The sequence below is a fragment of the Symphalangus syndactylus genome, chromosome 12, assembly GCF_028878055.3.
Source record: "Symphalangus syndactylus isolate Jambi chromosome 12, NHGRI_mSymSyn1-v2.1_pri, whole genome shotgun sequence".
NCBI lineage: Eukaryota > Metazoa > Chordata > Mammalia > Primates > Hylobatidae > Symphalangus > Symphalangus syndactylus.
This window is the reverse complement of record NC_072441.2, coordinates 43,047,289-43,071,807: the sequence shown is the minus strand read 5'-3', so window position 1 is coordinate 43,071,807 and position 24,519 is coordinate 43,047,289. Positions and strand designations below refer to the sequence as shown.

Sequence of the window (24,519 nt, the reverse complement as noted above, 5' to 3'; positions counted from 1 at the left end):
CTGAAATTAGCTCAGATCAAGGCTATGGATGTGACACTTTATCGGGGCTACTTCTTAACATCCTGGTAGACAGCATTTATTTCACTTGATTGTTTTCTTCCCATCCCATTTAACCCTATAGCTGATCCATTGTATTGGCTATCTTCAGAATTATCTCCGTCAGGCCTAGCAGTCTGCCACTCATTACTATAACTGAATCTTCTTAGATTCTAACAATTAAGGGTCAACACCAGGCCTCTATGTGTCTGGGTCTATCATCCCCCATCAGGGGGTTCAGTTCTGGAAAGGCACATTGTCCTTTCTATCTGAGCCTACCGCAAAAAGACCACTACTGACAAGGTTGGCAGGATCCTTCCTATCAGTGCTTAGTCTTAATGTTTGGTAATTTATGCTTCTAACACCTTAAAACTTGAATTCAGAGAAAGGAAGTAGAGGCTACTGTAGCTGAGATGTCAAAGGCCACAGAAAAGTGTATGCCTTAGTCTCGAAACAAATAGAAGGGATCGAAAAACCAGGCCAAAATGAAAACAAGAATAGGATGCAAATTTTTTGCATTCTAGTACTCAGATCTTAGTCTTAGACCCCTCATTGGGCTGGCTGATGTAATTCCTAGAAGCAACAAGCAATTTCATCATCTGATAGCCAATTTCACTATTTTTTTTATTGTTATCATTATTAGCATTGTCTCTTACATTTTCTTATTTATTTCTGAATCGGTAAAATAAGATTTCTTTACAAAATTCAAGAGTATCCAGTGAAGAGTATGTGTTCCTTCAACCCCTACTTTCACCTGGTTCTTCCCAGAAGGAGCCAATAATAATAGATTTTGATTAATCTTTCCAGAGATATATTTGCATGCTTGCATATAATAATTGCATTTTTTCCTTGGTGATAAGATAATCTACAATGCTTTACAACTTTTCTTTTTTTCATTTTATAATATCTCTTCAAGACCATTCTTTTTTTTTTTTTTTTTTTTGAGACGGAGTCTCACTCTGTCACCCAGGCTGGAGTGCAGTGGCGCGATCTCGGCTCACTGCAAGCTCCGCCTCCTGGGTTCACGCCATTCTCCTGCCTCAGCCTCTCCGAGTAGCTGGGACTACAGGCGCCCGCCACCACGCCCGGCTAATTTTTTTTATTTTCAGCAGAGACGGGGTCTCACCGTGGTCTTGATCTCCTGACCTCGTGATCCGCCCGCCTTGGCCTCCCAAAGTGCTGGGATTACAAGCGTGAGCCACCGCGCCCGGCCGACCATTCTTTACTGGTACAAATAGAGCTTCATTTTCAATTTGTTTACTGGCTATATAATATTCCAGTACACGCACATACTAAAATTTATCTTACCAATCTAATGTGAAGGACATTCAAGTACATTCCAATATTTTGCCATTAAAAGCAATGCCTCAGTGGACCTCTTGTATGTAAATGATTTTTCAAAATTCTATTTCCTAAAAGTGAACAAGATTTTTCAAAGTGTGTATGGATCTGTTCTATCTCACATGGGCCAGGCACTGATATCCTCTAATAAGCACTTTTTATGTTTAAAACTTTGCTAAATGAGGGCTGGGGGTGGTGGCTTATGCCTGTAATCCCAGCACTTTGGGAGGCTGAGGCGGGTGGATCATTTGAGGTCAAGAGTTCGAGACCAGCCTGGCCAACATGATGAAACCCCGTCTCTACTAAAAATACAAAAATTAGCTGGGTGTGGTGGTGTGCACCTATAATCCCAGCTACTAGGGGGCTAAGGCAGGTGAATCTCTTGAACCCAGGAGGCAGAGGTTGCAGTGAGCTGAGATTGCACCACTGTACTCTAGCCTAGGCGACAGAGTAAGACTCTGTCTGAAAAAAAAAAAAAAACTTGCTGAATGAAAATGAAAAACATACAGATCAAAAATAGTCCAAAGCATATATGTACAATCTATAATATCCTTAAAAGGGGAGCTTATGCTTTTTAAAGAGTGAGCTCACACCTTTGACACCATGACCAATTAATTTAGCAGGGGCAGACAATACTGCAGTTAGCTCGTCGGCAAGTGTGTCCAAGGTTCGTGCAATCCAGGGAGTATCATCATTTTTTGTAGTATCAATCATACGTTTAAAGTGACTTATCTCTGCATTCATCTCCTCAGATTTCTTCTTAAATCCTTCATGAAGCCAATCATTTTGGACCTAAAGACAATGTAGGAAGGAAAGTAAATTTTTAAAAATCCATATTCTTTTAAGACTTATATTTTGTATTTAAAACCTGTGTGAAACTTTCTTTATTTTACTCCTAAAAACATTTTCTCAATTATTAGAGGAGAACTCGGACCTAGACATTGTGAGGAAGCATAGTTTACAACTTTACTAATATCCACCCACCATTATGGTTTTGCTATGGTGCTAACCTAGGTATGAGGACAAATTCTACATGTTCCTGCCCAAAAGATGCCAGTTGGGAGGTAGCCATTGGTCTGATTGCATAAATTCTCAGTCCCAATTGGGCAGCATGGTCACCCATATTGTAGGAATAACAGAAACTTATAAGCTGATGTAGAAATCCCTTATGAGAGAACTTTCAGATGGACAATGCAAGAATTCTCCCTACACTGTGTGCTAATTTGGGCAGGCTACCTACACAGGGTGACAACTGCAGCAAGTTTAGAAACTGTCCCTTTCCTGTCCTTTTAAGTCTGGAAATTTCTAAGAGTTGTATGTCAGCATGGATCTACCTCAGGGTGTTTGGATGGTAGTAGAACTCCTGGTAATATGTGGTCTTGGTGAAGGAAACCAGCTGCTGTTCACATCAAATACACTGTGTGGAATATATGTTTAACCTCTTGAGATTACTTTTAAAATCTCCCAAAACAGCAGCTCCAACCCTATTTATATTCCCCAAGGACTTGTAGGGATCATAGTCAACCTTACCTCTCCAGAATCTAAGTATAGAGAATATAGAGAAGAATTCCAAGTCTTACTGAAACAATTAAGAAAAAAAGGATTCAGGGCTTTTAGTGACTGCCAAGCAGCAAATGGTGATGTGCTTCCTTCCATGATGTTGCTGTAACCTTCACCAGCCCTTCCTGAGGTACCTGGGCGAGGACCGTCTGGCCTGCTGAGGCCAAGGGCAGACTTACCTTCTGCGTGTGCTCCAACATCATAATCTGCTCTCTTAGTAGGTGTTCTCTCTCCATCTGCAGCTTCTCCTTCAATTGGGCTATGTTTTCCTTGAGACTCTTATCTTGAGCCTCCATCTGTTGCTGCTGCTCCTGTAATTTCTGTTTTAAAAGTTCCTGTTCCTTCTCAGCTGCCTGCTTCTTGGCCCGATCCACTGTTCCATGAAGATATTAGAAAGAGAAGAAAATAATAGGTGAAGATTCATCTCCACTTTTCTGAGCTGAGACTAAACCAAATTTGAAAGGCAGGGTGAGAAATCGCAGAATTAACCCAGGTCCACACCATTAAGAGCGCATTTGAGAATGTGATGGGAAAGGCTCTGCCTGTCTGGCCGATGTACAATCATAGCTCCCCTTGTTATTTTCAGATTTAGCAGAGTGTGTGTTCCACAGAAGAGAAAATTCCTCATTTTGGGAAGGTTTTCCTGTTAGATCTGTTAGAGGGCATTGTATAAACGTACCCCTCCTGCTGTAAGCTGAGCCCTGCCCCATACCTGCCATTGCCTTCTCTCTATCAGTGAGGGCTTTATCTGACTGCAAGATGGATTTCTCTATCACCACCTGTGACTCCAGGAACCTCTGGAAGACCTCTTTTGCCTATGGAAGCAAGAAAAAGCACTTAGATTTCTTTGAAAATCTATGTTCTGGGTATTAGTGTTGCAAGAACAATTATGGTCTTGTAACTTTTGCTCTATGCCTAAAATTCTAAAGTGGCCCCCTACAAAGTGTGCGGGCTCTTTAGGGTGACCAGAGCCCCTCCTCAATTCCTGCTTCCTGTCTCCCTCCAGTGCCTTTCCCACTGCTATAATATCTCCCTGTACCTGTTTTGGGTTCCGGCCAGGAAGAACTATGTGCACAGGTGTACAAACTCCCAATCTCTGATGCTTATACATGTTTGTCTTCCAGTGTGCAATGCTGCCTCTAATCTATGCTGTTGCTTTCTCCTGCCACTTGCTGGCTAGAACTTTAGGCAAGTTATGTAATCATCCTTGGGTACTAAGTTCAGATCTGTAAAATTTCCAAAATAAAGGTGCTTCTTAAAGTCATTAGGAAGATTAAATTAAAATGTCTGGGGAAGAATTTAACAGTATACTGTAGGTAATAACAGCTCGTTATGAGTTAGTTGTATTATTACTACTATTATGTTTATTACCACCACCTAGGTGGTAATTTTCATTCTGTCTCTCCTGGATTTCTGAATACTATACCCTTTGTTTTGGAATAAAAATTTTTATTCTAAGAAATAAATGTTAAGTAGTGGACATTGAAAGCTGAGGTGTTATGCTATCCCTCTGCTCTCTTATTACCCACGGCTGGTGCTGAAGACTCTATTCACTCTATCCTATAAACTTCCCCATGCTCCCCTTATTCCTCACCTTTACTCCTTTCCTGGGCACTTGCCAATAGTCCTGTTCAATCCTTTCCTTTGTTTCCGTGTAGAGCTTGTGCCCTCCAGGAACAGAGAAACTTCCTGCTGAGATACTTTCCATTAGCCCCTTTGAGAGCTCATTGAGTTTAGCCTGGCAGTATTGAACAGATGACTCTTCATTCTGCAGCAAGAAATCCCCCTTCTTATTCCTTGTGGTTTCCTGCAAGGGAAATGTAGAGAGATGTCACCAGAAGAAACATGGAGGAGATGAAATTCTAAAGAATCTGGTGGAAGAGTCAGTCTAACTGTGGTCCTCATGAGAAAAACATTCTAGTGGAGTAGATGTGGAATCAGAAACACAAAACTTCATTCATTTACAATGCTAGAAATTCTCCTCAAGGCTATGGAAAATTTCATTAATCTTCCTGAGCTTCAGGTTCCTCATCTGTGACATGATGGGCCTACATTCCATAATCTGTATGGTTTGTTGCAATGGTATCATCCTGTGTTCCTGTCCTCAGTGGTACAAGGATACAAGAAGGAGCAATGTAAGTTGAACAATGGCCCGGAATTAAGATCTGGTAAGAGAATCTTTGTTTCCTGGGAAAGGTAGACTATGCATAGAAAAAGTGCACTGCTCAGGGATGACTTGTGAGTGTTCAGAGCAGTCCTGGAATCCTTAGAAGTATTCACTTAAGGAGGATCTTAAGTGATCTGTATTGATTTTACCTCAGTTATCAAAATGTTTTCTAGTTAAGTGCTTAAGGTTTGGGGAGATAAAAGAGGGATATGTAGTCTTTTGAAACTCTATCCCTCATGAGACTCCACGATAAGTTATTCCTCAGTGACAGATGAGCATTGGTGACAATAAAGGCAACTATAGGCTTCATTCTTCAAGGGGAAGGATGATGAACAGTAATGACTAAGGCAAATTACCATGAGCTTCTTCTGGAATTCCTGATTTTCATCCTTGAAGGAGTGCTCCATGAAGATTGCAATGGCTTCCCTCTCACAGGCCGCATGCACGTCCAGCAGCTCCTGGAGCGTGTCTGTGGGGAGCTTCACTCGCTGGGCCATCTGCTGGCTGTAGTAGTCAGCTGCCCTCTGCATGGCTGCTGTGTTCTCACGCTGGGCCAGAGTTATCACTGCATTCTCCAGACAAGGCACTGCTCCACTGTTGATGGCCTCTACATAAGTCACTGCCAGAGTTCCCAGACCTAAATGAACCAGGAGATTTGGGGGCTAAATATGAAATTAAAGCTCAATGGGATCCTAGGCTACATTTCTGAGCACACACATGCACGTACATACACGCACGTGCACACATGCAAACACATACACCCACATCCCTACCTCCTTCTGCTATTATCACTTTTATTTTCATAATGACTCTTCAATTTTATGGATCTCCAGTCCACAGTGCTAAAAAATTTAAATATCTACTTGTATCTAACATACTAGAGGGTATACAAGAAGTACAATTTCTCATTTAAAAAATTACAAGTAGTTTACACAGATAAAATGAGGCAGGGTAAATCATATCACATTTATTCCTAATTCTGAAGCTACCAATGTATTTTCAGGGAATTATGGGCTAATATTTATTTCTAGACTTTTTTTTTTTTATTTTGAGGCCCAGGCTGGAGTGCAGTGGTGTGATCTTGGCTCACTGCAACCTCTGCCTCCCAGACTCAAGCGATTCTCCTGCCTCAGCCTCCTAAGTAGCTGGGACTACAGGCATGTGCCACCATGCCTAACTAGTTTTTGTATTTTTTGTAGAGATGGGGTTTCACCATGTTGTCCAGGCTGGTCTCAAACTCCTGAGCTCAAGTGATCTGCGTGCCTCTGCCTCCCAAAGTACTGGGATTACAGATGTGAACCACCACCCCCAGCCTTCTAGAGGTTTTTAAACTTGAACATATCTTTTCTATTCTCTTGGCAAAGAATACTGAACACATAGGACTTAGAAAATATTTCCCCTAAGAAAATATTATATGTGTTTTTTATTCAGTTAATTATTTTATCAGTGGGGGATTTTTTTCAGATATGTGGAAGCCACAGATATCAGTGACAGAGTTTGCAATATTGGAGAGGAATTTGTAAATTGCAATAAGTGTGATAATTATACACATCTCTTCACTGAGTGTGAATACCTGTATACACATAGTTTTTCTATATGGAATCTAACAAAAATTCTGAGAAACCCATTATACAATATATTCAACACACATGAGGCCCCACAGAAATGTAAAAAGGAGACTCACGATTCCCAGTGACTGTGATTCCCTCCCTGAGGGTCTTGGTTCTTGCATGCGTCAAGATGTAAGAAGAGAAAATATTTGTTTGTTCCTGGAATTTGGGATCCAGTTGCTTTTCTGACACCTTCTCAATATTAGCTAGAAGGTCTTTGTCATTTGTTGGCCGGTCAAAGACAAAACACTTCCGTTTTGGAAAGAAACGCCTGATGCACTCCCTTGGCAAATTGGATGTTTGAACTCTGGGATTCTTGCCTGAGGGATAAGAAAAACAGAGAATATAGTGAAAACAGTCTTGTTATAAGGGAGCTAAAGGTATTTTTGATAGGGTTTATTGTCTTTTTGCCATCTTCTACGCTTACAGACCTCCTTTAACATAAAAATTAAATACTTCTGTGCACATGAAACTTGTACCAGTGATAAAATGCTGGCAGGAAACTTTGGGAGATATCTTACCCAAGTACCAACAAAACCCATGGCTAGTATCTGTAGACCTGAACATAGTGCTGAGTATAAAGTAATTGTTATGAGATGTTTACTAAATGAATGTCTGAATTAATGAAATATCAAATGTAAATTCTTGTCCACTTCATTCCGTGTAGAAACTGAGCTGTGGGACCAAAAGAAGAGCCAGAAATAAACTATCCAGGATAAATATTATAAGTAGCAACATTTGGAATAGTAAAAAAGATACCATGATTATTTACGAAAACCACATTGATGCTGAAAGAATTTGTATAGTGTTAGCTATTTTTTAGTAAAATCCTCTGAAGACTAAATGTAACAAGAATATAATCTTTTATTGTTTTGTTTTTTCGAGACGAGGTCTTGCTCTATTGCCCAGGCTAGAGGGCAGTGGCACAATCACGGCTTACTGCATCCTTGATTTCCTAGGCTCAAGTGATTCTTCCACCTTAGCCTCGTTAGTAGTTGAGACTATAGGTGTGCACCATGACACCAGCTGATTTGTTCTAGTTTTTATAGAGACAGGGTCTCACTATATTGCCCAGTCTGGTCTCAAACTCCTGAGCTCAAATAATCCTTTCACCTCTTCCTTCCAAAGTGCTGACACTACAGGTGTGAGTCACCGTGCCCAGCCAAGAATGTAGTTTTAAGATAATCATCACTTCTTTATAAACTCTAAAGAGTAAAAGACTGTATTCGATTTGACAGTGTTGCTCTTCTGCCTATGAATTTTTAAGAAATGTTTCAAGAAAGCATAAATAGAAAAATGAAAGCAACAATGAGTTCACTGGAATTGATATTTCTCATAAGGTTTTATCAGATACACACTCAGATAAATGTAACCCATTAAAACAATTATTATGAAATTCTAGCATGGATACATATGTTGGGTTTAAGAGAAAAATCATAACATAGAAAGTAAAATGAATATTCCGACAATTATCAGAAATTTTGAAAAGGCACAGGTGGTAAAGACGTGCTTCTTCAGGTTGCTTTAGAACACAAAATCATTTTTGTAGATGATATAACTATATGGGTATTGAAAAGTTATATCCCTCCATGAGAAGAATAATATCTGTGTAACATGTTGATGTATTTTGGATGTGTGTCCCCTCCAAATCTTATGTTGAAATGTGACCCCAGAATGTTGGAGGTGGGCCTAGTGGGAGGTATTTGGGTCACAGGGGCAGATTTCTCATGAATACCTTGGTACCATCCTTGTGGTAATGAGTTCACACAAGATCTGGTTGTTAAAATCTGAGACCACCCCCCCTGTTGTTCCCTTTCTCACCATGTGACACACCAGCTGCCCCCTTCACTTTCCACCATTAGTAAAAGCTTCCTGGGGTCCTGACTAGAAGCAGATGCTGGTGCCATGCTTGTACAGCCTGCAGAACTATGAGCCAAATAAACTTCTTTTCTTTATAAATTACCCAGGCTCAGGCATTCCTTTATAGCAATGCAAAATGGACTAAGACGCACATTTATATTTTTATTAGATAGGCTTTTCATTGTAATTTCATGTCTAACAATTATCTGGTCAATCATTTTCTAAACACAGAAAAGCAGAGGGCAAAACACAGATCACAAGCATCTTGTTTTTAGAAAGTCTTAGCACCCATTGTAATCTGAATGCTAAGGTACTAATTGTACAAAGAACAAATCTGTCTTGAATAATTTATCTGCACTTTAGACTCTACTTTTCTTAAGTGAACTAGGCTCCATTCCTAGAGCTCTTCAACATACCCCGTTTCTACAGACCTCAATCTAGTCTCAAATACAAATGAAACCCCAGAGATGATGGGCAGTGTTTAGCAGATCACACACCCAGTGGACCACCCACAACCCAGGCCACATTCTGATACCTTGAATCAGCTTCAAGGCATTCTCCAGGTATTCATCTTCTGTGATAGGGTGACCGTTCAACTTCAGCTCCAGAGTGAAATCCCGTACTGTCCAAATAAAGTCTGGAAAGAAACTCACAAACTCTGTGGAATCTTCTACTCCATCAGGCCTTGGGGTGGACTTTGCCTTAATTAGTTCTGTGAGCTCCGTCACATAACTAGGACTTAGGTAAGGAAAAGCAACTGTCTGCCCACAATTCACACATTTCTCTTATAAAAATATTATAAACACTCTCTTTTGTCTTGGGTTCCCTATGCTGCACCACAGGTAATTACATTAAAGGAAAGGAGGAAATGACTTGATCTCCATTCCTATAAAGTCAATGAAACCTGGTGGTTCTGTTCTGTTCTTGGAAGGATACTGCAGCTGCTCCAGGGCCTGGTGGTTGATGGTGCTCATGCTGTTGTAGATAAAGGTGCTGCACAGGAGCACAGCCAGGGCAAAGATCCAGGAGTCATTCTTAGGGTCACCCTAAAAAGCACATTAGAGCAAAGGACTTAGGAGTGTAGTCTTTAGAAATTCACTGAGACATTTATTTTGTCAGTCTTTCATTTATGATTTCAGCTAATGTACTTGCTGTACAAAGAAGATAGACATGAATGTAAACAACAGTTTGTTACAATATGTCTTCTAATCACAATTTCTTTACATATAAAAGGATTCTAATCTTCATAGGGTTTTTCTTTTCCTCAATTGGATGAAATAAGATGCATATATGGAAAAACTAGTACAATATCTGGTTTTCAGTTGGATATTCATGATGAGTGCTAACACTTCTTTAGTCTACACATATTTATTGGCCATGTATCACCTACAAAAACCATACCATAGTATGCATAACTGGGGATTGTAATTATATTCAATTAAATTCAGCAAACACTTATAGGAAACTGAAGAATGTTTCTCACTGTTCTTATGTTTAGAAAAGCAAATTTAATAAATTTACTCTTAAGATGACTATTTCAAAGCTGTGACAAATATTCATAATGATGAATTCAATAAAAATGACAATATTTATAGATAACATCTTAGTAATGTACATAAGAAGTAGAACCCATAGCTGTAATGTTAAATTAAAAATTACAAGTCTATCCAGGAAGATAAGAGCTATGAAAATTGAAGAGTGTATGTGATATGAAGGTTTCCTGGAAGTCATGAGCTGAATGTTAAAAAATTGATAGAATGTGGATTTGAAGAAATGAAGGTGATTCTGCAAGTAGAAAGACCCACAGAAACAAAATTAGAGATTGTAGATTTCAGGAGTCTTTGCAATAAGAACAGAGTTTATTGGTGGGTGGAGCCAAGATGCCCCAATAGGAACAGCTCCGGTCTACAGCTCCCAGCCTGAGCGACACAAAAGACGGGTGATTTCTGCATTTCTGTTTCAGGTACTGGTTTCATCTCACTAGGGAGTGCCAAACAGTTGGTGCAGGACAGTCAGTGAAGCGCACTGTGCGCGAGCTGAAGCAGGGCAAGGCATTGCCTCACTCTGGAAGCGCAAGGGGTCAGGGAGTTCCCTTTCCTAGTCAAAGAAAGGGGTAACAGACGGTGCCTGGAAAATCGGGTCATTCCCACGCTAATACTGCGCTTTTCCAACGGGCCTGGAAAACGGCACACTAGGAGATTGTGTCCCGCACCTGGCTCGGAGGGTCCTATGCCCACGGAGTCTCGCTGATTGCTAGCACAGCAGTCTGAGATCAAACTGCAAGGCAGCAGCGAGGCTGGGGGAGGGGCGCCCGCCATTGCCCAGGCTTGCTTAGGTAAACAAAGCAGCCAGGAAGCTCGAACTGGGTGGAGCCCACCACAGCTCAAGGAGGCCTGCCTGCCTCTGTAGGCTCCACCTCTGGGGGCAGGGCACAGACAAACAAAAATTCAGCAGGAACCTTTGCAGACTTAAATGTCCCTGTCTGACTGACAGCTTTGAAGAGAGTAGTGGTTGTCCCAGCACGCAGCTGGAGATCTGAGAACAGATAGACTGTCTCCTAAAGTGGGTCCCTCACCCCTGAGCAGCCTAACTGGGAGGCACCCCCCAGTAGGGACAGACTGACACCTCACTTGGCTGGGTACTCCTCTGAGACAAAACTTTCAGAGGAACTATCAGACAGCTGAATTTGTGGTCTCACGAAAATCCGCTGTTCTGCAGCCACCGCTGCTGACACCCAGCCAAACAGGGTCTGGAGTGGACCTCTAGTAAACTCCAACAGACCTGCAGCTGAGGGTCCTGTCTGGTAGAAGGAAAACTAACAAACAGAAAGGACATCCACACCAAAAACCCATTTGTATATCTCACCATCATCAAAGACCAAAAGTAGATAAAACCACAAAGATGGGGAAAAAACAGAGCAGAAAAACTGGAAACTCTTAAAAGCAGATGCGATCAACTGGAAGAAAGGGTATCGCTGATGGAAGATGAAATGAATGAAATGAAGCGAGAAGGGAAGTTTAGAGAAAAAAGAATAAAAAGAAATGAACAAAGCCTCCAAGAAATTTGGTACTATGTGAAAAGACCAAACCTACGTCTGATTGGTGTACCTGAAAATGACGGGGAGAATGGAACCAAGTTGGAAAACACTCTGCAAGATATTATCCAGGAGAACTTCCCCAATCTAGCAAGACAGGCCAACATTCAGATTCAGGAAATACAGAGAATGCCACAAAGATACTCCTTGAGAAGAGCAACTCCAAGACACATAATTGTCAGATTCACCAAAGTTGAAATGAAGGAAAAAATGTTAAGGGCAGCCAGAGAGAAAGGTCGGGTTACCCACAAAGGGAAGCCCATCAGACTAACAGCTGATCTCTCGGCAGAAACTCTGCAAGCCAGAAGAGAGTGGGGGCCGATATTCAACATTCTTAAAGAAAAGAATTTTCAACCCAGAATTTCATATCCAGCCAAACTAAGCTTCATAAGTGAAGGAGAAATAAAATACAGACAAGCAAATGCTGAGTGATTTTGTCACCACCAGGCCTGCCCTAAAAGAGCTCCTGAAGGAAGCACTAAACATGGAAAGGAACAACCGGTACCAGCCCCTGCAAAAACATGCCAAATTGTAAAGACCATCGAAGCTAGGAAGAAACTGCATCAACTAATGAGCAAAATAACCAACTAACATCATAATGACAGGATCAGATTCACACATAACAATATTAACTTTAAATGTAAATGGGCTAAATGCTCCAATTAAAAGACACAGACTGGCAAACTGGATAAGGAGTCAAGACCCATCAGTGTTTTGTATTCAGGAAACCCATCTCATGTGCAGAGACACACATAGACTCAAAATAAAGGGATGGAGGAAGATCTATCAAGCAAATGGAAAACAAAAAAAGGCAGGGGTTGCAATCCTAGTCTCTGATAAAATAGACTTTAAACTAACAAAGATCAAAAGAGACAAAGAAGGCCATTACATAATGGTAAAGGGATCAATTCAACAAGAAGAGCTAACTATCCTAAATATATATGCACCCAACACAGGAGCACCCAGATTCATAAAGCAAGTCCTGAGTGACCTACAAAGGGACTTAAACTCCCACACAATAATAATGGGAGATTTTAACACCCCACTGTCAACATTAGACAGATCAACGAGACAGAAAGTTAACAAGGATATCCAGGAATTGAACTCAGCTCTGCAAAGTGGACCTAATAGACATCTACAGAACTCTCCACCTCAAATCAACAGAATATACATTTTTTTCAGCACCACACCACACCTATTCCAAAATTGACCACATAGTTGGAAGTAAAGCTCTCCTCAGCAAATGTAAAAGAACAGAAATTATAACAAACTGTCTCTCAGACCACAGTGCAATCAAACTAGAACTCAGGATTAAGAAACTCACTCAAAACCGCTCAACTACATGGAAACTGAACAACCTGCTCCTGAATGACTATTGGGTACATAATGAAATGAAGGCAGAAATAAAGATGTTCTTTGAAACCAACGAGAACAAAGACACAACATACCAGAATCTCTGGGACACATTCAAAGCAGTGTGTAGAGGGAAATTTATAGCACTAAATGCCCACAAGAGAAAGCAGGAAAGATCCAAAATTGACACCCTAACATCACAATTAAAAGAACTAGAAAAGCAAGAGCAAACCCATTCAAAAGCTAGCAGAAGGCTAGAAATAACTAAAATCAGAGCAGAACTGAAGGAAATAGAGACACAAAAAACCCTTCAAAAAATTAATGAATCCAGGAGCTGATTTTTTGAAACGATCAACAAAATTGATAGACCACTAGGAAGACTAATAAAGAAGAAAAGAGAGAAGAATCAAATAGATGCAATAAAAAATGAAAAGGGGGATATCACCACCGATCCCACAGAAATACAATCTACCATCAGAGAATACTACGAACACCTCTATGCAAATAAACTAGAAAATCTAGAAGAAATGGATAAATTCCTCAACAAATACACCCTCCCAAGACTAAACCAGGAAGAAGTTGAATCTCTGAATAGACCAATGACAGGTTCTGAAATTGTGGCAATAATCAATAGCTTACCAACCAAAAAGAGTCCAGGACCTGATGGATTCACAGCTGAATTCTACCAGAGGCACAAGGAGGAACTGGCTAGCCAGTTTTGCCAGCACCATTTATTAAATAGGGAATCCTTTCCCTATTTTTTGTTTTTGTTAGGTTTGTCAAAGATCAGACGGTTGTAGATGTGTGGTATTATTTCTGAGGGCTCTATCCTGTTCCATTAGTCTATATCTCTGTTTTGGTACCAGTACCATGCTATTTTGGTTACTGTAACCTTGTAGTATAGTTTGAAGTCAGGTAGCATGATGCCTCCAACTTTGTTCTTTTGGCTTAGGACTGTCTTGGCAATGCGGGCTCTTTTTTGGTTCCATATGAACTCTAAAGTAGTTTTTCCAATTCTGTGAAGAAAGTCATTGGTAGCTTGATGGGGATGGCATTGAATCTATAAATTACCTTGGATAGTAGGGCCATGTTCACGATATTGATTCTTCCTATCCATGAGCATGGAATGCTCTTCCATTTGTTTGTGTCCTCTTTTATTTCATTGAGCAGTGGTTTCTTGTTCTCCTTGAAGAGGTCCTTCACATCCCTTGTAAGTTGGATTCCTAGGTATTTTATTCTCTTTGAAGCAATTGTGAATGGGAGTTCATTCATGATTTGGCTCTCTGTTTGTCTGTTATTGGTGTATAAGAATGCTTGTGATTTTTGCACATTGATTTTGTATCCTGAGACTTGCTGAAGTTGCTTATCAGCTTAAGGAGATGTTGGGCTGAGATGATGGGGTTTTCTAGATATACAATCATGTCATCTGCAAACAGGGACAATTTGACTTCCTCTTTTCCTAATTGAATACCCTTTATTTCTTTCTCCTGCCTCATTGCCCTGGCCAGAACTTCCAACACTATGTTGAATAGGAGTGGTGAGAGAGGGCATCCCTGTCTTGTGCCAGTTTTCAAAGGGAATGCTTTAAGTTTTTGCCCATTCAGTATGATATTGGCTGTGGGTTTGACATAAATAGCTCTTATTATTTTGAGATACGTCCCATCAATGCCTAATTTATTGAGAGTTTTTAGCATGAAGAGCTGTTGAATTTTGTCAAAGGCCTTTTCTGCATCTATTGAGATAACCATGTGGTTTTTCTGTTTGGTTCTGTTTATATGCTGGATTATGTTTATTGATTTGCATATGTTGAACCAGCCTTGCATCTCAGGGATGAAGCCCACTTGATCATGGTGGATAAGCTTTTGATGTGCTGCTGGATTCGGTTTGCCAGTATTTTATTGAGGATTTTTGCATCGATGTTCATCAGGGATATTGGTCTAAAATTCTCTTTTTTTGTTGTTGTGTCTCTGCCAGGCTTTGGTATCAGGATGATGCTGGCCTCATAAAATGAGTTAGGGAGGATTCCATCTTTTTCTATTGATTGGAATAGTTTCAGAAGGAATGGTACCAGCTCCTCCTTGTACCTCTGGTAGAATTCAGCTGTGAATCCGTCTATATATATTCAATCTCAAAAAAGGGAATTTTGTCATTTGCAACAACATAGATGAACACTGAAGTCATTATGCTAAGTGAAATAAGTCAGACATAGAAAGACAAATACTGCATGATCTCACTTATTTGTGGAATCTAAAATAGTCAAATAGTTAAACTCATAGCAGCAGAGTAGAATAGTGGTTGCCAGGGGCTGGGGATGCAAGAAATGAAGAAATGTTGGTCAAAGAGTACAAAATTTCAGTTATGAAAGATAAATAAACTCTGGAGATCTACTGTACAGCAGTGTGACTATAAGTAACAATAGTATATTGATTGTGACCTTCATTTCTGCTGAGAGGACAGATCTTTTTTTTTTTTTTTTTTCTGGGGACGGAGGCTCGCTCTGTCGCCCAGGCTGGAGTGCAGTGGCGCGATCTCGGCTCACTGCAAGCTCCGAAGTGGACAGATCTTAATTTTTCTTACCACACCAAAAAATAAAAAGAGAGCATAGAAAAAAGAAATGGTAACTATGTGAGGTAACAGCTATATTATTGGCTGGATTGTGGTGATCATTTCACAGTGTATACACATATCAAAACATTAAGTTGTACAGCTTAATTATATACAATGTTTATTTGTCAATTATACAACACTAAAGCAGAAAAATAAACAGAATTTCTAACGCCTGTTTGGGCAAAAATAAAGTGTATAGAAATTTAGAAACTATTCCCAAATAAGTCTCAAACTAAGACAATAAGAGAGAGAAATTATTTATTTCACCCATTCATAAGAAGCTAAATACCAAAAATTCATCTTATAATGTTTATTGTAGGGAGAACAAATACTTTTATATGACGAGCACAATCAGAAATGTCTCAAAGCCTTCCAGAATGCTCTGTGGGTAGTTGATGAGCTTCACCATGAGAAATATAAACTGAACTCTCTTAATTCCAACCCTCAACTGTACTCTTCACATGGTAGCTTAGAAGGTGGGTGAGAGGGCTCTCCTCATCTCCTGAGATTGGAGTCAATACCTCTTCTCTTTCTTATCAAGGCACTGTTATACACAAGTGTATGTGGTGAAACCTGTGAGGTGCTGCCTGTATCACAGGTGTCAGCTCTCTTTTTTTTTTTATTATAATTTAGGTTTTAGGGTACATGTGCACAATGTGCAGGTTTGTTACATATGTATCCATGTGCCATGTTGATTTCCTGTACCCATTAACTTGTCATTTAGCATTAGGTATATCTCCTAATGCTGTCCCTCCCCCCTCCCCCCACCCCACAACAGTCCCCGGAGTGTGATGTTCCCCTTCCTGTGTCCATGAGTTCTCATTGTTCAATTCCCACCTATGAGTGAGAACATGCGGTGTTTGGTTTTTTGTCCTTGCGATAGTTTACTGAGAATGATGTTTTCCAGTTTCATCCATGTCCCTACAAAGGACACGAACTCATCATTTTTTATGGCTGCATAGTATTCCATGGTGTATATGTGCCACATTTTCTTAATCCAGTCTATCGTTGTTGGACATTTGGGTTGGTTCCAACTCTTTGCTATTGTGAATAGTGCTGCAATAAACATACGTGTGCATGTGTCTTTATAGCAGCATGATTTATAGTCCTTTGGGTATATACCCAGTAATGGGATGGCTGGGTCAAATGGTATTTCTAGTTCTAGATCCCTGAGGAATCGCCACACTGACTTCCACAATGGTTGAACTAGTTTACAGTCCCACCAACAGTGTAAAAGTGTTCCTATTTCTCCACATCCTCTCCAGCACCTGTTGTTTCCTGATTTTTTAATGATGGCCATTCTAACTGGTGTGAGATGGTATCTCACTGTGGTTTTGATTTGCATTTCTCTGATGGCCAGTGATGATGAGCATTTCTTCATGTGTTTTTTGGCTGCATAAATGTCTTCTAATGAGAAAGTTTTCCAGGGCAGACTTCCAGTGATTGACCAGCACCAGGGATGAAGGCCTAGCACCCTTGTCCCAAAACATGATAACTCAAAAGGGCCATTCCAGCCACAGAGCTCCCTGTGGAATTGACAGAGGGCAGGGATTGCATTGCATTCCAATCTCCTCCCTCTCAGCAACCTGCTCCTTTCCCAGTCACACTATATCCTGAAGGCTCTTTGTGGGGAGGAACTTTACTTTGTTCACCAATGTCTATGCTACTCAGCCCAAAGGCCTGGAACTCAACTGCTTAACAACCTTTTATCACATTGAATCAAATCATTCACCACTGTGCGAAGAAATAAAAGAATGTTTTACCTAATATACCATGATATCTAACCTTGTCTAGAAGTGTGATTCAAACAGGTCAAAGTTTGCCTTATTCGCTATAGTTGGATTTCTAGTTTGCACAAATAGATCACAACAGTTCAGTTACAAGGATCATGTCTGGAATAAAAGGAACCTGTCTATAACTCTCTGTCTTACCTTTTCCACATCGCCCAGACCTTCGGTGTCCAGAAGGACCAGGGTGTGGTTTGGCTTGGAGGGGTGGGGCACGCACCACATCCAGATGCCCTTGGTTTCAGACTGCACCGTGGAGCCCAGAGGGAAGCCTGCAGGGAAGAGGAGGAAGCTAAGCACAGGGACAGCAGAGGAGCCAAGCCGCCCTTGGGCCACGACATCAGACTGGTTGGATTGTAACTACCCCAACATACATGATGGTGCTTTCTCTGTTTCCTCAAGAATGGCTTACTTTGTGAATAATCTATATAAAAAAAGTAAGGGACATTAAATGTGAGAACGATGCCAAGTAACGGCTCAAAATGGAGACAAAGAGAAATCTATGAATCAGACAAAAAGGAGGTCACTGATAACAGGAACATCTTAAAAAGTGGTGGGGTTCAAAGTCAGAGAAGAGTGGGTTGAAGAAAGACACGAGAAGGAAAAAACTCAAAAAGGGAAATTGAGATCTTTTTTTGCATGGAAAAGTGATTAAAAACTAAAACAAACACAAAAACAAAACAGAAGTTGGTGGCCACATGGGATGTGGAACTCAGGAAGGGTTTTCAAGATTATATAGATTAAAACATCTTTGTATGTTGATGGGAATATTACATGAGGAAAGCAAAATATGTTGTAAGACAAAGGAGACACAATTACAGGAGCCCAGGACTTGAATACACAAGGGAAGGTAGGATTCTGGGCACTAGTAATGTACAGTTTCCTTAATGGGAATGAGGGAAAAAATATGAGAATGGATTATTGTAAGGTAGTGGTTTGGTGGTAAGAATTGGAATGAGAAGCTTGGTTTATTGAAAGGAATTGGAGTCTACCTTCATGTGCTCTGGGGTAGAGAATCAAGAAGCTGAGATATAGCTGGAATCAAGCAACTGGCCTGTGTCCCAGGATACCACTTACCATGATTCTGTCCTGCCAGATGGTTCATCAAGTAGGATTTCCCTGTACGGTAGAGTCCTACAATGGCCACCACCACCACTGGCTGAGAAATCTTTTCAAGAATCTGTATAGCTTGCTGGTTCACCAACAGCTTCTCATGGTTGTTTTCCACCAGGCAAATGGGGGCCAACATTTTGGGTCCAGATTCCATGGCAACTACCAACCTAGAAGAGCCTCCCAGTAGAAATAACATTACATTGTCATTCTCTGTCTCAGTGTTTCCCAAGCACCCATCAACACAGGACTAATGAGACTTCTATGTTTCTACTGGACAACATGTAATCTAGCATTAGCTGACTGCAGAAGGCTTCTTTTATCACTCTCCCAAATCTGTAATGACGTTTAGTGATGAAACATGGAACATTATCTTCTTTAAAGTTTTACTTCAGTAGTACTATTAAAATCCAAGTAATTGTTACCATAATAGGGGGCCCACCAATACTCCAAGTCCTGTGATGCATGCCTTAAGTATCCGACCCCACTGACACAAAAATCTGCAAGTTAGAGATTATTATAGCCACAAATACACAAATGATATCATGAGTCTTACAAAGGATGAATGCAGAAATCATAGAACCCGGCTTACAAACCTGGACAATTGAGTAAAATAGCAGGCTAGGAAGTTCTAAGTCTTTCTCTCCTTGGAGACATCACAAAACAACTTTAAAAAAATGGCTAAAATGATCTTCTAGGAGCTCTGGAAAACAGGCATAAGTCTATAGCAATCAGGCAAATGTCCAATATTTTTAAAAGGCACATTCAAAATGGTAGGCGATTTCATGGCATTTTGATTGCCAGTTCTGCCCACTCCACTCAGTGACATGGTCTTAGTTTGGAAGAGGTGGTTTTTCACATCCCAGTTCTCTCCCTTGAAGTGGAGGGAGCAAAGAAGACCTTATTTGCAACACACTAACCTGACTGGGAGCTACCTCTTCTGGTTTCTGTTCTGCCTACCTTGGATTTCTGGTATGTCATACACAATGATTTCTTGTGTATGATACCAAAACCACTGGAAACAAGTGAAACAAATTAGACACACCACACTTCATCATAATTAAAAACTTTTGTGCATCAAAGAACACTATCAACAGAGTAAAAAGGCAACCTATGGAAAGGGAGAAAATATTTGCAAATCATGTTTCTGATAGAACACATAAAGAACTCCTAAAACTCAATAGCAACAATAGCCAAAAATAAAAATTCAAAAATGGATAGACTAGATGTTTCTCCAAAGAAGAAATGGCCAATAAGCACATGAAAACATGCTCAACATCATTAATCACTAGGCAAATGAAAATCAAAACTACAATGAGGTAACATGTTAGACCCACCCATTAGGACTATTATTTTTTTTAAAAAGCCCAAAACCTCAAAACAGAAAACAGGTGTTAGCTAGGATGTTGAGGATTTGGAACCTGTGTGCACTGTTTATGGAATGCAAACTGGTACTGTCATTATGAAAACAGTATGATGGTTCTTTGGAAAACCAAACATAGAATTAACATTTGATCAAGCAATTCTACTTCTACATATACACTCCAAAAAATTAAAGGCAGGGACTCACACAGGTATTTGTATATCAGTGTTTATGGCAGCATTATGCACAATAGCCAAAAGATGAAAACAGCTCAAATGACTATAAACAGATGAATAAACAAAATGTTGTATATACCTACAATCAGCTATTATTCAGCCATAAAAATGTAGGAAATTATGACACACGCTACAACATGGATCACCTTGAAGACATTATTCCAAGTGAAATATGCCAGACACAAAAGAAGAAATATTGTATGAGGTACTAGAATAATCAAATACATTGAGACAGAAAGTAGAAGTGTAGCTACCATGGGCTGGGGGAGGAGGGAATGTAGAATCATTGTTTAAATGTAGAGAGACTCAGTTTACAATGATGAAGTTCTGGAGATGGCTGCACAACTAATGTCACCAAAGTATATTCTTAATTAGTAAAATAATAATTTTATTAAGTATATTTTACCAACAAAAAAGAGAGTAAAAGACAAAAGCCTGGATAATCAGGCAACCTATTACTCTGTGTTATGCTACTGCAATCACTTATCTGTGAGAATAATCTACCTCAAAGACAGTGGTTATGCTATAAGGTTTTTGATCAACAACCTGCAGTAACTTTTTAATCATCATCATATACTGAAACTTGTTCTCTAATGCATCACTGTGACCTTATATGTTTGTCTTTTATCTACAGGTTTGGAAGAGTGATGAGAATAGAAGGGAGAAGGGAAAGGATCCACTATAGGATGAGGAAACTCTAGAGAATACCGGCTGTCTTTCCAAAAGAGAAGCAGGAGAATGTCCAGAATCTAAAGAATTCAAGTACAGCCGGGCGCGGTGGCTCACGCTTGTAATCCCAGCACTTTGGGAGGCCGAGGCGGGCGGATCACGAGGTGAGGAAATCGAGATCACGGTGAAACCACGTCTCTACTAAAAATACAAAAAAAACTAGCCAGGCGTGGTGGCGGGCGCCTGTAGTCCCAGCTACTCGGAGAGGCTGAGGCAGGAGAATGGCGTGAACCCGGGAGGCGGAGCTTGCAGTGAGCTGAGATTGCGCCACTGCACTCCAGCCTGGGCGACAGAGCGAGAGTCCGTCTCAAAAAAAAAAAAAAAAGAATTCAAGTAGAGGCTGAAATACTTAGCCTAGAAGGGTCAGGATCTCTGCAATTTACTCCCACAGATAAGAATAAGAATAACAATACATATAATATTACATATTATATAGAGAGATAAATTATAGATATCTAGAGAGATAAATTACGTACATATATATTAATAGATAAGTTAGATTTCTTTTTGAGAGATAAAGTCAATGTCACTTTTGGGTGAATCGAGATGAAAGGCATATGGGATTTAATTGTAATATTTTTAGAGGTGAAGTTTAATTCCATAAATTTAGCATTGAAAGTACAATTATTCTGTAGATCTCCTGGCACATTTTTATTGCCATTATATTAAAATGGTTTTCTATGATACCTGTATTTCCTTATAATTAGAAAAATGTAAACATGATATTGTCTTCAAATGTCTCAAGTACTCAGTTTTGAATTGATATGTCAAACATTCAAGATGCATCTAATGCCACCAAAAATACCAGCTCTATCATTCACTACTTATGTGACCTTGACCAAGGAGCTTCATCTAGCTGAGCCTGTTAATTATAGGGGCCTGTGAGTTAAATCATACATCCAACCTGGAGGGTGTTTTGATAATAAAATGAGACATTATAAGTTTATATCTTTGCATAGCATGCACCACAAAATAGGATTTCAGTAAATGTTGAATTAAATGGAGGTTACTACAATAATTACAATAACAATTGGTCCATTAGATTATATATTTCAACAAAATATACAAACTATAAGTTACTAAGAAATAAAAGCTGCAAATAAATATTTCACGGGAGCAAAACTGTAAAGTTCAAGCACGCTGTTGCTGTACAACCTGCTCTTGTCTGATTCTTCACTGAGGGGAGTAAGGAAAATGGAGATCAAACACGAGGTCCTGATTTCCACAGTGAAATGCATTGTAATGTGATGGGTAACGTGTTCATCACATTATAGTGACTGCAACTGTACGGTCCCTTCTTTAAAGTGAACAATAAAGGCAGCTCTAGGAAGATGTGGCTGCTCCTGCAAACAACTTTATGTAAACCAGGCCTCTGGTTTCTTAGCTGTGTGGGAACCACAGACCTTTTAACTTCTACTAAATGAAATACAGCTGTTCAATCCCATTCAGGACTGGTTTTCACACTCTGATGTACATAAGAATCACTTGATCACTCTGATGATAGTTTCTTTTGCTGTGCAGAAGCTCTTTAGTTTAATTAGATCCCATTCTCAGCAAACTAACACAGGAACAGAAAACCAAAAACTGCGTGTTCTAACTGGTAAGTGGGAGTTGAACAATGAGAACACATGGACACGGGGTGGGGTGGGGGGGGGGTGGGAAACTCACACACTGGGGCCTGTTGGTGGGTGGAGGGCAAGGGGAGGGACAGCATTAGGACAAATACCTAATGCATGCGGGGCTTAAAACCTAAATGACGGATTGATAGGTGCAGCAAACCACCATAAGACATGGTGGTTTTAAAAAAAATCTTTTTGATTTTAAACATAGTTTCTATTCTTCATCTTTTTTTTTTTTTTTAAAAGAATCACCTGAGAGGATTGTTCAAACCCAGATTCCCAGGCCTAAGTATCTATCTGTTTAGCAAGAGCTGCAAGTGACTCTGATGTTCCTATGGGAAACTAACACCCCTACCCCCGCCCCACACACACACAGAGTTTGGACTATATAATTATTTTTAAGTAATAAAGACCAGCGATGTGGGGCCTAAGTTTATTTCTATGTAGAGATCTATAGAGCTCTTATTCTGAAGCTTTCCTAAGTGTGACCACTAGAAAGATAGACAAGAAACTCTCCCTTCCAGTATAATTGCGTGGAAGCTCCTTGTTCTCTGCATTCTGGGGCCTGCCGCAGGACCTGAGAGAGATAGCCAGGCAGGCGCCCACCAGGGCTCATTCCATGCCACTCGCTGCTGTCCTGAGTTGATGATCAGGGAACAGCACATCCAGGGGGACACAGCGTGCCTGGCTGTCATTGGTTCAGGTGGAGAAGCTGATCTTCCCCAGAACTAAAGCCAGACACAGGCTCCTGCAGGCCAGGCAGCAGGCACCCTGCACTTCCTGCCCATTTCTCAGTTGCCACTCTGAATCAGAAACCAAGTCTTGAGTTAGGAACTAAGTTGCATTTAAAAGAAAGTGTACATACCTGCTCTACAGCACTGCAGGTCCAAGAACAGTTTTCAGTTGCCTCACTCACCTCTTGTTTTCTTTCCTCCTTTTACTTTTCTGTTCTTTCCTTTATAAAAGGAAAAAAAAGCTGAGTAAGCTAGTTGTTTCCAAAATGGGATGGGGCAGTAAAAATAAACTTGGAAGTAAAATTAATCCATGCTATTAACAAAGTGTTAGCAGAGCCATGCCTGAATCATCTGATGTGAGTTTGAGGATGGGTGTTGGGTGCAGGGGTGAGAGGAGGTCAGAAAAAGCCACAGATACTGCACAGTCACACCTTAGCAAGCACAGTCCTGTCAGCTTTCTTTTATCTTTCCCATCTTAGAAGGCTTCACAGGCTTTCTTCTTGATACTGTTCCCAGGTGGCTTTAGTTTCCTAGGCATACAAGAAAAACAGGAAATCTACAGTAGTCACATAAGCAAAGCTTTAGAAACCAAGAATATTTTAAGCATTTTTCTCTTAGTGGGAATTCTTGAGTTCTGGGGTCTTTAGTTAGTGAAGAACTTTTGATATTTTAAATGTGTTCACACATGCGCGCGCACACACACACACACAGAGGAGAAAGAGAGAAAGTGAGAGATCTAAAGATATTACTGGTTTAAAAAAAGAATGAACCATGTCTTTTACAGCAACATGGATGGAACTGGAGGTCATTATCTTAGGTGAAACAACTCAGAAACCGAAAGTCAAATACCACATTCTTACTCATAAGTGGAAGCTACATAATCTGCATACATGGACATAGAAGGTGGAATGTGCAGTGCATAACAGTGTACAAGCTCCTATGAGAATCTAATGCTGCTGCTGATCTGACAGGAGGCAGGGCTCAGGCCTTAGTGCTCTCTCCCTGCTCACCTCCTGTGTGGCCCAGTTTCCAATAGACCATGCTCTGGGGGTTTGGGACCCTTGATGTGGACTATTTATCGAACAACCCATAGTTTCCATTGGTTGAGACTTGTCCCTGGGGACTTTAACTATTTTGAATTCACAAGCTGCCCTTGGGCAAAATAGACACCTTTCACGGCTTGGAGAAACATCTGAGTGAGAAAAGGAGAAAGACTCTCCACAGAGGACATAGCAGCATACTGGGACTGTCTGCCATGGCTGCACTGCTAAATGGATTTGAGAACAGAAGCAAGTGGCACAATGAGCAGACAT

The 24,519-nt window shown here is 40.4% G+C and overlaps 1 protein-coding gene across 8 annotated transcripts; it reads right to left on the bottom strand.

Moving 5' to 3' along the window:
* Positions 1-641: 641 nt before the first annotated feature.
* GBP6 (guanylate binding protein family member 6) lies at positions 642-24,042 on the bottom strand. 8 transcript variants are annotated; one of them, XR_010117465.1, is made up of 13 exons: positions 23,549-23,595; positions 23,338-23,427; positions 18,493-18,705; positions 17,560-17,687; positions 9,511-9,620; positions 9,110-9,306; positions 6,789-7,034; positions 5,461-5,741; positions 4,532-4,744; positions 3,650-3,752; positions 3,117-3,310; positions 1,825-2,169; positions 642-1,027 (listed from the first exon to the last, which is right to left on the bottom strand). XR_010117465.1 is itself a non-coding variant. In XM_063625349.1 (13 exons), the coding sequence occupies exons 4-13, from the start codon at positions 18,680-18,682 to the stop codon at positions 1,930-1,932; spliced, it is 1,902 nt and encodes a 633-aa protein (XP_063481419.1). In that variant the 5' UTR covers positions 18,683-18,705; positions 23,338-23,427; positions 23,636-23,736; positions 23,977-24,042; the 3' UTR covers positions 642-1,929. The 8 variants fall into 8 exon arrangements, 5 of the variants coding, with proteins under 5 accessions (XP_063481419.1, XP_063481415.1, XP_063481418.1 ...); XM_063625349.1 differs by lacking the exon at positions 23,549-23,595 and adding exons at positions 23,636-23,736; positions 23,977-24,042 and having other exon boundaries at positions 642-2,169; XM_063625345.1 differs by lacking the exon at positions 23,549-23,595 and adding exons at positions 23,638-23,736; positions 23,956-24,035 and having other exon boundaries at positions 642-2,169.
* Positions 24,043-24,519: the final 477 nt, after the last annotated feature.

Bases quoted from the DNA above. Each gene is read 5' to 3' on its own strand.
- GBP6 (XM_063625349.1), bottom strand. From the start codon at position 18,682: ATGGAATCTGGACCCAAAATGTTGGCCCCCATTTGCCTGGTGGAAAAC. The intron at 9,307-9,510 runs GTATCCTTCCAA...CCTAAGTCCTAG, and splicing joins CAGGCCCTGGAGCAGCTGCA to TTATGTGACGGAGCTCACAG. The intron at 3,311-3,649 runs GTATGGGGCAGG...TTCATGGAACAG, and splicing joins TAGAGAGAAGGCAATGGCAG to TGGATCGGGCCAAGAAGCAG.